General features: G+C 36.4%; 1 protein-coding gene across 1 annotated transcript; it reads left to right on the top strand.

Annotated features, from left to right (window-relative positions):
- The first annotated feature begins 10,318 nt into the window (after window positions 1–10,318).
- On the top strand, window positions 10,319–13,881 carry LOC121251026 (asparagine--tRNA ligase, cytoplasmic 1). Its single transcript, XM_041150321.1, has 6 exons — window positions 10,319–10,894; window positions 11,870–12,460; window positions 12,782–13,038; window positions 13,114–13,243; window positions 13,352–13,410; window positions 13,478–13,881. Exons 1-6 carry the CDS (start codon window positions 10,397–10,399, stop codon window positions 13,659–13,661), a joined length of 1,719 nt encoding a protein of 572 aa, XP_041006255.1. The 5' UTR covers window positions 10,319–10,396; the 3' UTR covers window positions 13,662–13,881.
- The last annotated feature ends 253 nt before the right edge of the window (window positions 13,882–14,134 follow it).

Genomic DNA, 14,134 nt, shown 5'->3' with positions numbered 1-14,134 from the left:
TAGCCAGAATCTCTGATGATCTTCAAATATTAGTTTTTCTCTTGGAACTCTAGTGGTTGAAACTCAACCAATCAATTCTCTAACATGGAGCGCGATCACATTCTTTGAGAGAAACAATATAAAAATTCTCCAAAAAATTTTCTTACCAAAATATGCACTGAAAAGTGCTCTAGAAAATATCTAGATATAAATCTCTACAAATCATAACTAGTAAGATCCCTTAAATAAACAATCTAAAAGTAATTTTAATTTTAGTAGGACTCTGCTGACGGAGCGAGTCTGTCGTGAAGACGTCTCTTGACGGAATGTTGACACTTCACGATAATTCTTCACTACATTAACTGATTTCAGTTCAACTTCTATTCTAGATAAGTATAGATTCTTTAGGACTCGATTTTTACACTTATAACTTATCTAAACAACCTCTAATACCTCATAGATAAACTTAATATTGTTATAGATAAAGTCAATAAATAATTTACATTCATCCAGAATTACAAACTTAATAATAGGATAAACTCTATCATTTAATCACCTAATCATATCCAAACTTTTCAAGTTAGTCACCTAGTCCTAGCCAAATTTTTACATTTACATAAAATTATATAATATTCTTTCTTTTCCCCTACAATCTCTCTCTTATGATCTCTCACAAACGTGTACACAAACATTGTTCTTGTTACTTCAATATAAATGGGAAGCCCTTTGGCTTTCTCCCTGCGACTTCAAATGACAAATATCTGCACGGGCATTTTTATAAAGTTGCAAAGAACATGCTGGGTACCCAGAACGTATTTGAAATGCAACCACTGATGGGTGCAGGAGACTTCTCATTTTATACAGAAGTGATTCCAGGATACTTCTTCTACATTGGGATGAAGAATATTGAGATTCAAGGACAATGGAAACAAGGGTATTCACCCTACTTTAAGGTCAACGAAGATGTACTTCCTTAAGGACCAGCATTCCTGCCATTACATGCATCGCTGGCAACAAGCTGGTACCTCGTGGGAAAACAAACCAAACCTACTACAATCTGTCGATAGGGATCAGCTCTCGTGATGATAACTCTAATCATGTAATGAATAAATAATCTATTTTGTTCACTCAATTTATCTCTTTATTTTGACATTTTATGTATTTTAATTTTTTTTAAAATTTTTTTTCTTTACTTAATAATTATGAAATTAAATATTAGTGTATTGATATTTTTTTATATTTTTTAAAAATATTTTAGAATGATAAAAAACTTTTAAATAAAAAAATTTTAAAAAAATAAAACGATGATTTTGGCTCGGTAAGTTACACGGGGTACTCTGAACTAGCACCGCTTTAAACAATTTGTGAGTGGTCTCTTATTGTTAATATAAAGACTCTCGACCCAAGATTACTTATACATACCTACTTGGTGGCTAGCACTACTAGCTAGATGGTGTTAATAGCAATAATAAGGTTATAAATAACATTGACTGAAATATCAATGTGGTTAAAGCTCGATCTATTCTAAAATAACAGATAGATAGGCGTAATCAGTTGCGCCCAACGTATAATAACGGATATATATTTCTATTATGATGCATTTGGATGTGTGAATTTGATAAGGAGGATTTGGGTTTGGTTCTTTAAAACTCAAATGATGATCTTACGTGGATCATATTTAAAATTTGGATTTGGATCTACAAAAAAGTCAAATAAAATTATAAAACTTTCAAAATCTTAGCTTATAAACAGTTCGTTGGTCATATATAGAGTTTACTTCCTTTTTTTTTTTTTTAAATACTAGCTATAATGAGATGTTTAGAAATACTAGATCAGAATGCACAACGGAAGTGATATTACATCACAGAAAATATCTCAAATCTAGTGTGGTTGTTTCACGGATTCTCCAGCGTCGTTGTTCATCCACGATCTTCACATCGATGGTGAAGTGTGCTACGTGGTAATACCAGAGCAACACTCACACATTCCACACCCTAGATGTCGTGACTAGAGAAAACCATTTGAGAGAGAAAGCTTGTTTATCCAAGTGTATTTTTCTAAAGAGGGGGAGAGACTATATAAATAGCCTCTCTAGTGTAACCCCATGGTTGGCCATTAAGGGCGAGCCATCAAGCTTCATGAAGTGGCTTAAGAGCCACTTCATAACCCCAAGATGAGGTGAATGGGTGCCCACTATGAGTGCCTATTTCTTACATCTCTCACTCACACATAGTTGGCAAGACCCCAGGTCTCCATCCTTCAATATGTTCTCAATCTTGTTCATACTGGCAAATAGGCCGTGCGACCATCGAGCACAGCTGTAAAAGAAAAATGGGAGCACTATACCAAATCTCTCCTAGAGAAGACCAGCATAGCAACATCCCTAAAAGTGTCTCGTTATGCCCCAACTCATTTGGTCACATCAGATTAAGCATGCCTAATCCCTCTCGAGTCCAAATGACTCAGAGCAATGATCCATCTCCATAAAACATGATGTACTCACAGTTATATTGCAACTCCCAAAAAGCAACATAACTTACCGGCAATGAGTACACACCATTATCGATGTGTTACCAAATAGTCTTCCCTTCGCGCTCATGTCATTTAGTTTCAGTCTAGTCGCTTTCCCAGCAATGCCTCTTTAGACTGCATCATTCATGGCCATAGATAACATGCTAAAGTAGCAGACACTAAAACATCAACCTCGTGAGATAGTCAAAGTTCTCTTAAGGGTATAAATAAATTAAGGTCATCAATTATAACCTACAGGACTCACACAGTGAGGAAGCAGGGAACCATTCACTCACCTCTACTGTTGGTCGTAAAAGCACATATAGTATGAAATACATGCTACGATGGAGTTCTCTTTCCAAAAAAAGAGCATATATCTATTCTCAATTCACCGTACAGATCTTAGTCTAGTCACTATCTCAGCGCCTAACCCGAGTCCCTTCATTTGCTCGTTATTCAAAGCGCCAAAGAGGGTCTCGCATCTGGCTAAACCATAGGCTACATGGATTGTAGGTAAACATGCACGGTCCTTAGACCTCGTCTTAGCTCCCACTAAGGCGACATATCTTTTGTGTCTTCCAACTTATCCCTTTCCAGATAAGTATCGAGTAACACATTGTCTTATCTTTGCTCACTACCTCTTTGTAGCGCCAAAGACGATCGCTCGTGTGAGTGAGCAGATCTAAGCCTGTCAATATACATTTTTCACCATAACTCCTAAATTTATGGTGAATATGTATGCTTACCAAAGAATGCTTCCAATCAGGACACATAATCATAGAACACATTAGTATCACGTGCATGACGAGCAATACCATGAGGTACAGAGAAATTACATGGTCAACAACAAATTATTAAATCACAACTCTCAAGTGGTGTTTAATGACCATTTCTCTCCATGCGCATTCTAATGTGTAGTAACTTTCCAAAACATGCTCCTACCAAGAGACTCAGCTTTTACATGTAAAAGTCCTTTGCACAACCATGAAGTCAGTGATAACTCATCACGAATCTCATTTCGATCAGACTCACAATATAAGCCTTAGATTCTAGTCAGCAAGTCTAACTGTGATTTTTAAGAATCTACAAGGTGACCACAAATGTTATTCAGCAAACTTAATTTACGATTTCAAAGTTTCATATAAATCTCTTGTACTCAACAAAAATATGTGAGATAACCATAATTTATTTTTTATTAAGGGTAAAACGATTAGGGCCTTTGCCCCCAAAGACAATTATAATAGTCTAGTCATTACTTTCAACGACAATCGCATCATAAACTCACTTAATCAAGTAAGCCATATTTACCCTCTAACAAGATCTTAACCTCTAACTCCCATGAGCAAACCATAATGGAAACACCAAATAGTATAGGCAAAACTAGATTCTTTAGTATTTTCTATCTCATTAATTTGTCTATAGATTTTGAACAAGAGCTCCTAGAAACTGTTTTCCTCATAAACAGTCTCACAAGACATGAAGCCTGAGCTCTTTTTCACAAACCCATGTCCATAACCTCGTAGTATGGAAAACCTCTTATTAGGCGACACTTAATTATTTAAGACAATCAGTTCGCAATATCTCTTATAATGACACTTTTCTAATATTGTCAACAGCGTTCAAAGAACCACATTTTATTCAATAGGTCGTTTTAAAAAAAATGATTAGGTACATTGAGTATCTTTGAATAGATGGTTTGTTTAGGCCGCATATAAACAGCACCAGCAACATTCATTCGCTTTCAGTATCAAAATAGTACTAGCAACAATCATGCGCTTAAAGTACTTCATGCCTAAACATCACAAAAACTAACCATCTAATTCTCCTATAAGAATCAGCTATTTAACTTTTTTGAGAAAAGTTTCAATAAATATGCGATCAATAGCTATCTAAATGCAACTCAATTAGTGACAAGAGATGGATCTATACCTCTATTAACTCCACTTTTCCTTTGTCAATTAGATCAACAACCCCAGGTTGGATCATATAAGTGAAGCGAGTCTAAGATTCTATGTTGGGATTCTTTTTATGTGGATTCAATACCTTTAGCAGAGCCATGTTACAAATATTCTCTTCTAGTCTCTAAATGACGAGAGAATACTGATATAAAGCTACTACGCTATTTATGAGAATCCTTATAATCTATCACTTTTGGGAGTCACTATCACTAGTGGTACACCATAACTCAAATGTATACTCACACTAGTTGTTGAATTACTCTCACTATTTTCGACGATCTTTAAAAAAAATTTGAAAATATTAAGGTAATGTGGAATGAAACGTGATGAAAACGTTCTTTACAAAAAATAAGTGTTACAAAAATCCACAATTCCCCACCCTCGCCGAAAATACGAGTAATTTTCTTGTCTCAACCAAAAAATGATCAAGCTTAGATCCTCTCGATTTTTAATAGAATTCACGTTTGCACAAAATAGTCACTCAGCCTTTCTCAAAAGCGAATGAACTCGATCTAAGGACGACAAATAAGAATTACGGCCGCAACCCCATATTACATCAACCCAAGTGTGATATAACAACTGCTCTGTGCCATAACACCATTCTCAACAAGTCAATAAACTGCGAGATAATTGTTCTCATCGTATAACTCATACGATTGCAATTTTGAAAACATTTCAACTGAAAAATATATTTTCCTAAAAAAATTGGATCTCATTTATATGATGAAACAATATTTTTATTATCTAAGTCCTTAGTATGCATGTATAGGAACTTTCACATAGAAAATACTCATATTGTCTTTTCTCTTTGACTCTTCTAAACCAAGGAGAGAGATCTCATTAGCGAGAAAATTTTCAATTTCTCAAGCTTCACATCCATCATCCTATGCCTCTATGGCATATTTTAGTATATCATTTCCCCACCTGAGAAATAATACCACTGAGTCAATCAGTGACCATCCAACTTCTAAACTTTTAGAAATTCTTACTAACACCACTACTTTCAATAAGTCATAAATCAAATTAGGTATAGACTCTTCTAATATCGCATTAAAAAAAGCGCTAATAAAAACATCGTTTTGTGCTACAAGTGCAGTATGTGACGTTTTAGCTGCTAACTAGCAATATATCCTTATTTTTTGTATACTCAATATTTTTCATATTCTCCAATCTACTATAGGAGAGAAAAGAAAAAAAAACTTTGCAAGAAATTATCTTAACCTAAAACCTATCTTGGATCAGTACAACCACAAGCAAAATTTTTTAGTTTAGGTTTAGATAAGTCATACCTAATTATTCAGACTTTTACCACAGTTGTCATGCAAACCTCCAAGGTGCTTGGTATTACTCTTAAGGGGTGCTCCAAAGTTTATATATCTGCAAGAACCTATCTGTTCTCGCTAGAGAGAAATAAAACTTGAGCAAAATTACCAGTGCTAATACCACATAAAGGTGCAATGATAAAATCTTCTAAAAAATGAATGTGACAATCAAGAACGTCCTCAACACGCTTGCACACTCAGATTTTAATATCCTTACTCGCCAGACATAATAGCAAGTTTTAGAGAGTATGTTCTTCTATGTGGGTAATCTAATTTTGTAGTGCATGCGTCCCACGCACACTTCCAATTTTATTCTAGACATTTTAGAGGTTTCACAATAATGATGGTCTAAGACTATCTGACACTCAAAAATCCTAAACCCTAAACCCTAATCTCTAGGCTTTATTCTTGGTTATTTCAAAGTTACTAAACTATGCACATCTTATTGCACACACATCTATGAAATTTGCCGCGTTAATTTAAGTTAGAACAAAAATAATTAATACACGTCGCAAGATCGAAAATTCGCTAAGCTTCTTAATCATCTCTTGCTCCTCAATGTCTAATTATTAATTTCTAACTTAATTTTCGCACAAATTTATATCGTATATGAGATTAATTCCAAATCAATCTCAACCATACTCCCACTAGGATAAACAATCTACCGAGTTAGTCACATGAAAAAATAATTTCTTCCTTGATTGAAGAAATCAATATGAGCCAATCATAAGTATGGACTAATCAAACTTGGGCTACTTAATCCTCTAGTTTATCACATTCCAAAAAAGAAACTGAAGACAATTCTAAAAAATAGTCTAACAATACAAGTGATAAAATAAGCTCATACAATTACATGTACAAAAATGATCACTTCACGTTTGATCCAAATAATTATTATTCACCAAAAAATAATAATCTAGGCAATTTATAACTATGTTAGAAATATTCGATTAGAATGCACAGCAGAAGCGATATTACCTAGTTGGAAATATCTCGGATCTAGTGCGGTTGTTCCACGAATTCTCTAGTGTCGTTGTTCATCCACAATCTTCACATCGATGGTGGAGTGTGTAACGTAGTAATATTAGAGCAACACTCACACATTCCACAGCCTAGATGTCGAGACTAAAGAGAACCATTTGAGAGAGAGAGCTTGTTTATCCAAGTGTATTTTTTTAAAGAGGGGGAGAGACTATGTAAATAGCCTCTCTAGTGTAACCTCCTGGCTGGCCATTAAGAGCCAGCCATCAAGTCTCATGAAGTGGCTTAAGAGCCACTTCATAACTTCCAAGAGGAGGTGAAGGGGTGCCCACTATGAGTGCCCCTTTCTTACAGAGATATTTGTTGAGTCGACCCACCTTTTACTCATGTATTCCTCCAATAATATTATTAGAGAAATGATAGTTACAGTCGTGAATGTACAAGCGCCGCGCAATTACTTTAAAAAAAATGAATAAATACAGGACCTACATGAAAAGAAAATTAATTTTTTAATAGTGGACCTCACTTTTTTTCAAAGCGACTGCACGGAATTTGCACATTCCACGACTGAATGAAGCATTACTCATATTATTAATTAGTATAAAACTAGTTGCTCAAAAGAGAAAGAGCAAGGAGGGGCAAAAGAAAGATGTAAATGTAGATCTCACTTAGATCAAAACACTATATGCTCCGTGCTTTTAGGGGTTTATTTGACGAAAATTAGGGTTAGTTTGGTTACACATGACCAAACTATCTCATCTAATATAATCATTATAATTTTTTCAAACTCCTATACAAAATATAATAAACAATTCAACTTTTTCAAATTCTAAAATAAAAATTATATTAAAAAACTATATTATAACAATATTTTATTTAACTTTCAACAAAACATCTCATCTCATTTTATCTAAATTGTATAACCAAACGAAGCCTAAGAATCTTAAGGGCTGGTTTAGATAGTAAGATAAGATAATATCATTTTAAATAAAAGTTGAAATTTGAATAAGATATTATTAGAATATTATTTTTTAATATTATTATTGTTTTGGATTTTGAAAAAATTGAATTGGAATTGAAAAAGTTAAATTGTTTATTATATTTTATGTGAAAATTTAAAAAAATTGTAATGATGAGATGAGATAAAATACTCTCTGAATCCAAACAAGTCCTAATTATATAAATTGATTACATTAATGCTACACGTGTGTGCATATATATATATATATATATATATATACACACACTAGGAAAGGACAACGTGCCTTGACGTCTGTCTAGTTTAATTTTACATAATTTTTTATTTTCTAAACAAAGAAATTACTTTGAAAAGTAGAAATAATAAAGTATAGAAAGCAAATTCAGCTCATCTTCTCCTATACTATACAGTAACATGTAATTTCTCATTTTTACCATTCAATTTAAACATATAGATATATTGATGTTTAAATATGTGTGTTTACATATCAAGAAAAAAAATAAGAAATCACATATTGGTATATGGTATGGAGATGATGAATAGCATTTCTTTAAAAGAATCATTTTAAATCTAATAGCTTTATTTTAAATCTAGCCGATGATTTTAAATTGAGTCAAGTATTCTAAAATCTTCTAAATATTTTACCAAAATCATTTTAAATGAGGTATTTGTAGTGTTAATGAACAAAGACTAATTTTCAAGTAAAGCTTTCTATATTTTGGAATTCCGAAAATAATAGAACTTTAAAAATAATTTATTTAAATGATTTTATTATTTTAAAAATATCATTTAATATTCATTAATTTATTTGACCCAAAACATACTATTAAATACCATTCGTCATTTTCCCAGAAAATGGCCCAAGCACAAAGCAGTCATTTTTTCAGAAAATGGTACTCACATCCATTAAACCATAAACCGCCATTTTTTCAGAAAATGCCCTAACATATTCATTTATTAAACATTGTAGGTGAGAATCGCAGGCGGGATTACCACCATCCCTGCTTACCATCATTCATAACGCTAACACTGTAGGTGGGAATCACAACCGGGACTTACCACTATCTCTGTTTACCACCATCCCTACTACGTGCATCGTAAGTGGGAATTATAGGTAAGACTCTACCACCGTTTTTGCTTACCACCATCCCTAAAGTTCATTTTCCTTTCTCTTATTCTTTTTAATCCATTCTTTCAAACATACCCAAAAAGCATCTCTCACATAAAAACTCAGTTTTCATTCATGACACATGAGCATGCATGAAATGATGCAATAAATGCAATGATGCCAAACACAACATAAATGCACACAAGCATAATTCAATTAAATAAACAACACATTCTCACATCCAACCAACCCCTCATACTCTTCGAACTCACAATCTGACACAACTAACCAGACTGTAGAAAATTTGTTAGTGCAGAAATATATTCAAATCTCACAAAGTTTTACAATGATGAAATATAATTTTCGAAAATCAATGAGGTGTAAGAGGTGGCAACACAACAACGTAACATTGTATTTTGGACTATGGTCGTAGATCTCAAAATGCCAAATTTTGAATAAGAACAAACTAAAACTTGGGATGACTAGATAAGGGCTTAGAGGTATTGGTGAAGTAAATGATGGTGGTGGTTGGCCACGGGTGGCGGTGTGGGCGGCAGTTGGAGGCCAAAATACCCAAATCAAAAAATGAGCTAGAGGGCCTTCAATGGTGGCGGATCGGAGCTAAGGTTTGGTGGTTTAGGTGGCTGGAGGGCTGATGGTGGTGTGGTGAAGAGATGGTGGCCAGTGGCGTGACGGCAGCGCTGGAACGAAAAATGGCCGCAGCTTAGATTCCCTTGTGGCAGTTAACGGCGGCACCAAAGGGGTTGAGATTGGATGGGGAGGGACGCCGGCCAGAGGGGAGGAGAATGGGTGGAGTGGTGTTGGCCACATCGGCGTGTAGCGGGGCACTGGAGGGGAAGGAGAAACGGACGGGCTACGGCTTGGATTCCCTCATGGTGGTTAATAACAGCACGAGAGAGGTTGAGATTGGAGGGAGAGGGACGCCGGCCGGAGGGGAAGAGAATGTGTGGGGTAGTGTTGGCCACGCTGGTGTGCGGCGTGTCACTACAGGAGACGAAGAAATGGACGGAGGAGAGAGGAGAAGACCAGGGGCAAAACGGAAATTTGGGAACAAAAGTAGGAGCAAAATGGGAGTAAGGGGCAAAATAGAAATTTGAAAATAGAATTAGGGGTAAAATAAAAAAAAAATGTTAGATAAAAATACTAACCTTTCGAGATTCGCACTTATATATAAAGTAGATATATGATAGTGTTGATTAAAAGGGGTTAACAAAATTCTAGGATTGTTTTTCGACCTTTATTGCCCGAACAAAGTGCGAACATAATTTCAAGTGGGAGGACGTAATGGTCACGCTAGCGTCGTTCCTTCCGACAAATCTGATTCGGGCATAGAACTAACACCCGGAATCTAGCTTTCGGAGAAGGAATCTCGTATGAGTCCAGAGACACGTGTCTTATTCGTACTAGGGCATTACTATGGTCATCAAATACAATAGATCTTGCTGCAGTTGATCATTTCTCTTTCGCGTATAAGGATACGAGATTAGGGTTTATCGGCTAAAACACCCTCTCCGTGAAGGCCTCAGACTCTCAGAGAATGGCTGACGACTCAGCTTCACTATCGGGCCAGCTCGCAGCCACAACCCTACACGACGCCGTTTCTTCCTCTGACGTCGCAAAGGCCGAATTTTCTGACCGTGTCCCGATACGATCTATCGTTTCCAGGCCCGACGGCGGGGTGGGGCTCGCCGGCCACCGGGTTCGGATCGGCGGATGGGTCAAGACGGGACGGAAAGCTGACAAGGACGCGTTTGCGTTCCTGGAGCTCAATGACGGGTCGTGCCCGGCGAACCTGCAGGTAATCGTTGATGCGTCCGTTTCGGATCTAAGCCCGCTCGTGCCGACCGGCACGTGCATCGCCGTCGATGGCGTTCTGAAGCTTCCTCCCTCCGGGACCAAGCAGAAGGTGGAACTTAGGGTCGAGAAGGTGGTCCATGTTGGCCCTGTTGACCCGGCCAAGTACCCATTGCCGAAGACCAGGCTGACGCTTGAGTTTCTCAGGGATTTCGTGCACCTTCGTCCTAGAACCAATACGGTGAATGCCTCCGTCTCTGTTTATTCCTTGTTGCTAATGTCTGTTTCCGCATGACTTGCTTGTCTTTTGTAGAATTCGCACAAAATCTCTCGCTCTTCTTACCAAATATATTAACTTGTGTTTGGTCTTTGGTAGTTGAGGTTTTTGGGTTTTGGTATAGAAATGTTGCCCTCAATAGGTGTTGAATTTGGAGAGTTTCTGGAATTGGGTTTTAAATAAAAGATTAGATTTGTATTCTCTCTTTTTTTTCCCCTCTTGCATTCTGTTTGTGATTAGTTTTGGTTTATTCGCATATAAATGTTAGGTAAGAAAACTCAAGAGACTCGGCTACTTGATAATTACCCCAGTATTTGCAATGAGAACGGTCCACATTCTTCACTTTTGTGGCTTAAAATTTGGGAAACGTATATTTTTTCAGTTATTCTGAAACTCGGGTTCGATTCTGAATGTCAGATGTTAAACCTGATATCTGCCTAATTTATCCTTACAAACTTGGCCTACTCGGTGTTAATGTTGGCTGGAATTTGAGATTTTCGTCTTCATTATGTAGAGAAGAGAAGTGTGTTTTTTCTGGATATGATCTTTAAGCTAAATATAAGACTGATTCAAGGCCATCTAATTGCAGGGTGTTCTCCACCTCCGCATATTTCTTAATCCTTTTTTTCCCCACTTAATAGTTAATACAAGAATTTACTCAGGAGAAAAAACTTGATACAGGAATGAAGTATTTGATATGTAAGGAAGTTGTAGTTTGAAACATCTTTGGTATTCTAAAATGCTTGGGTACCTGTCAGTCTCTCCTAATCCACTCCTTACCTGCTAAATGACTTAAGAATACAATATGGGCATTTTGCTTTGTTGTTTTATTTCCTTGATTGCATTTTGATGTGTCGAAAACTCTTATCAAATAGATTTCTGCAGTAATTTTTTTTCATCATCTTTTGGTTATCTAAACATAGTGTATTGTGTTTATAGATATCTGCAGTTGCTCGAATCCGCAATGCACTTGCATATGCTACGCATACGTTCTTCCAAAAGCACGGATTCCTTTATGTTCACACTCCGATTATAACCACTAGTGATTGTGAGGGTGCTGGTGAAATGTTTCAAGTTACTACTTTGATTAGTGAAGCTGATAAGCTGGAGAAGGATTTGATCAAGAATCCTCCTCCATCAGCAGCCGATATAGAAGCTGCTCAGCTTCTTGTCAAGGAGAAAGGAGAGATTGTTGCCCAGTTGAAATCTGCCAAAGCGAAAAAGGAGGATATCAATGCATCTGTGGCCGAACTAAAGAAGGAAAAAGAGAATCTGTCAAAGCTGGAGGAGAGATCAAAGCTTAAACCTGGTATCCCCAAAAAGGATGGGAAGATTGACTACGGACTAGATTTCTTTGCACGTCAAGCATTTTTGACTGTCTCTGGCCAATTGCAAGTTGAATCGTATGCATGTTGTCTTAGTAGTGTCTATACTTTTGGTCCAACTTTTAGAGCAGAACATTCTCACACCTCAAGGCATCTGGCTGAGTTTTGGATGGTGGAGCCTGAAATTGCATTTGCAGAACTCAAGGTATGTGAAATTTATATCTAGTATGCACATTGGTTTATCTGGTGTTTGAGAAGGCTTATCAAAAGCTTTTGAAATTTCATTGTATCCCATAAATGAATATGTGCATAGGTGTTCCTATGTCTGGAAAATCCTGGTGTGGCCAGTTGCATTTAATGATTTAATATTGTTGCAAGTACAGCAACCACGGCAATAGCTTTTTCTGAGCTATGAAACTCCATGATTATGGGATTTCTTCCAATGCATTTATTTAATATCCGTTTTCATTCATCTTTTTGTTGTGCACATGCATATATGTGATGATCAAAGTGCCAATTTTTGTAGGATGATATGAATTGTGCAGAGGCATATGTGAGATTTCTGTGTCAGTGGTTACTCGATAATTGCCTTGATGATATGGAATTTATGGCTGATAAGTTTGATAAAACTTGCATTGAGCGTCTAAGGATGGTTGCTTCCACACCTTTTGAGCGGATTTCCTATACAGAAGCTGTGGAACTTCTGGAAGAGGCTGTGAAAGGGGGCAGGAAGTTTGAGAATAAAGTGGAATGGGGAATTGACTTAGCATCCGAACATGAAAGGTATGCAACCGTCTCTTATGTGTTTCTTCTGCATGTATTGCAATTACTTATGTCCCAGGTTTGCTAATTTTGTAGATACTTGACGGAGGTAAAATTTCAGAAGCCTGTTATTGTCTATAATTATCCAAAAGATATCAAAGCATTCTACATGAGGCTGAATGATGACTCAAAGACAGTGGCTGCTATGGATGTCCTTGTACCAAAGGTGTGGTGTCTTACCATACATGTTTATTGTTTGCTCTTTGTCAACATATTGTTATTTTAATTTTAGCATCTTCTTTGCATGTGAACAAATTGATATCTTATATTTCAGGTGGGAGAGTTAATTGGGGGAAGCCAAAGGGAGGAGCGTTATGATGTCATTCAGCAAAGGTACGAGGCTTTCTGTGCCTTATTATCAGTTTTATTTTTTCTCACACAATTTGTACTTTTATTGTAGAATAAAAGACATGGAGCTGCCTATTGAGCCATATGAATGGTACCTTGACCTGCGGCGCTATGGAACAGTAAAACATTGTGGTTTTGGTCTTGGATTTGAACGAATGCTTCTCTTCGCCACTGGCATTGAGAATATCAGAGACGTTATTCCTTTCCCCAGATATCCTGGGAGAGCAGATCTTTGATCCTTATTCATTTTTATATTGAACTTTGAATACTTGGCGTCTAGATTTCCAAAGGAGTCATTCCGTATTTCCTAATTCTGAAGTTATAATTGTACCTGATTGATTGAGAGTAAAAGTGAATCAGGAAAACTATAGGATTGAAATTTGTGTCTACCTTGTATAAGCGTAAACTTTATTTGTAGTGTTTCTGGTGTGTTTCTTTTATGCCTTATTTTCCGGAGATGGATGAAATGCCGATGTTTCAATTTTTCCTTTTTTTTAAAGGTAATATATATGGATTCAAAGGTATAATGTTATGTGCGATGAAATCATTTGGCCATATACATATATAATTGGCCTTCAAAAGTCCAAAACTAATGCTGCCATAATATAATATAAAGGGTGCTTCTACAGCCACCGCATAATCCTCCCGATGGCTGCTCCCGCTTCTACAGCCACTGCTTAATCCTCCCGATGGCTGCTCCTGCTTATCC

Source organism: Juglans microcarpa x Juglans regia, chromosome 2D, assembly GCF_004785595.1.
Source record: "Juglans microcarpa x Juglans regia isolate MS1-56 chromosome 2D, Jm3101_v1.0, whole genome shotgun sequence".
In the NCBI taxonomy this organism is placed as follows: Eukaryota; Viridiplantae; Streptophyta; class Magnoliopsida; order Fagales; family Juglandaceae; genus Juglans; species Juglans microcarpa x Juglans regia.
The sequence above is the reverse complement of the archived record's forward strand: the minus strand, read 5'-3'. Positions and strand labels throughout refer to the sequence as shown.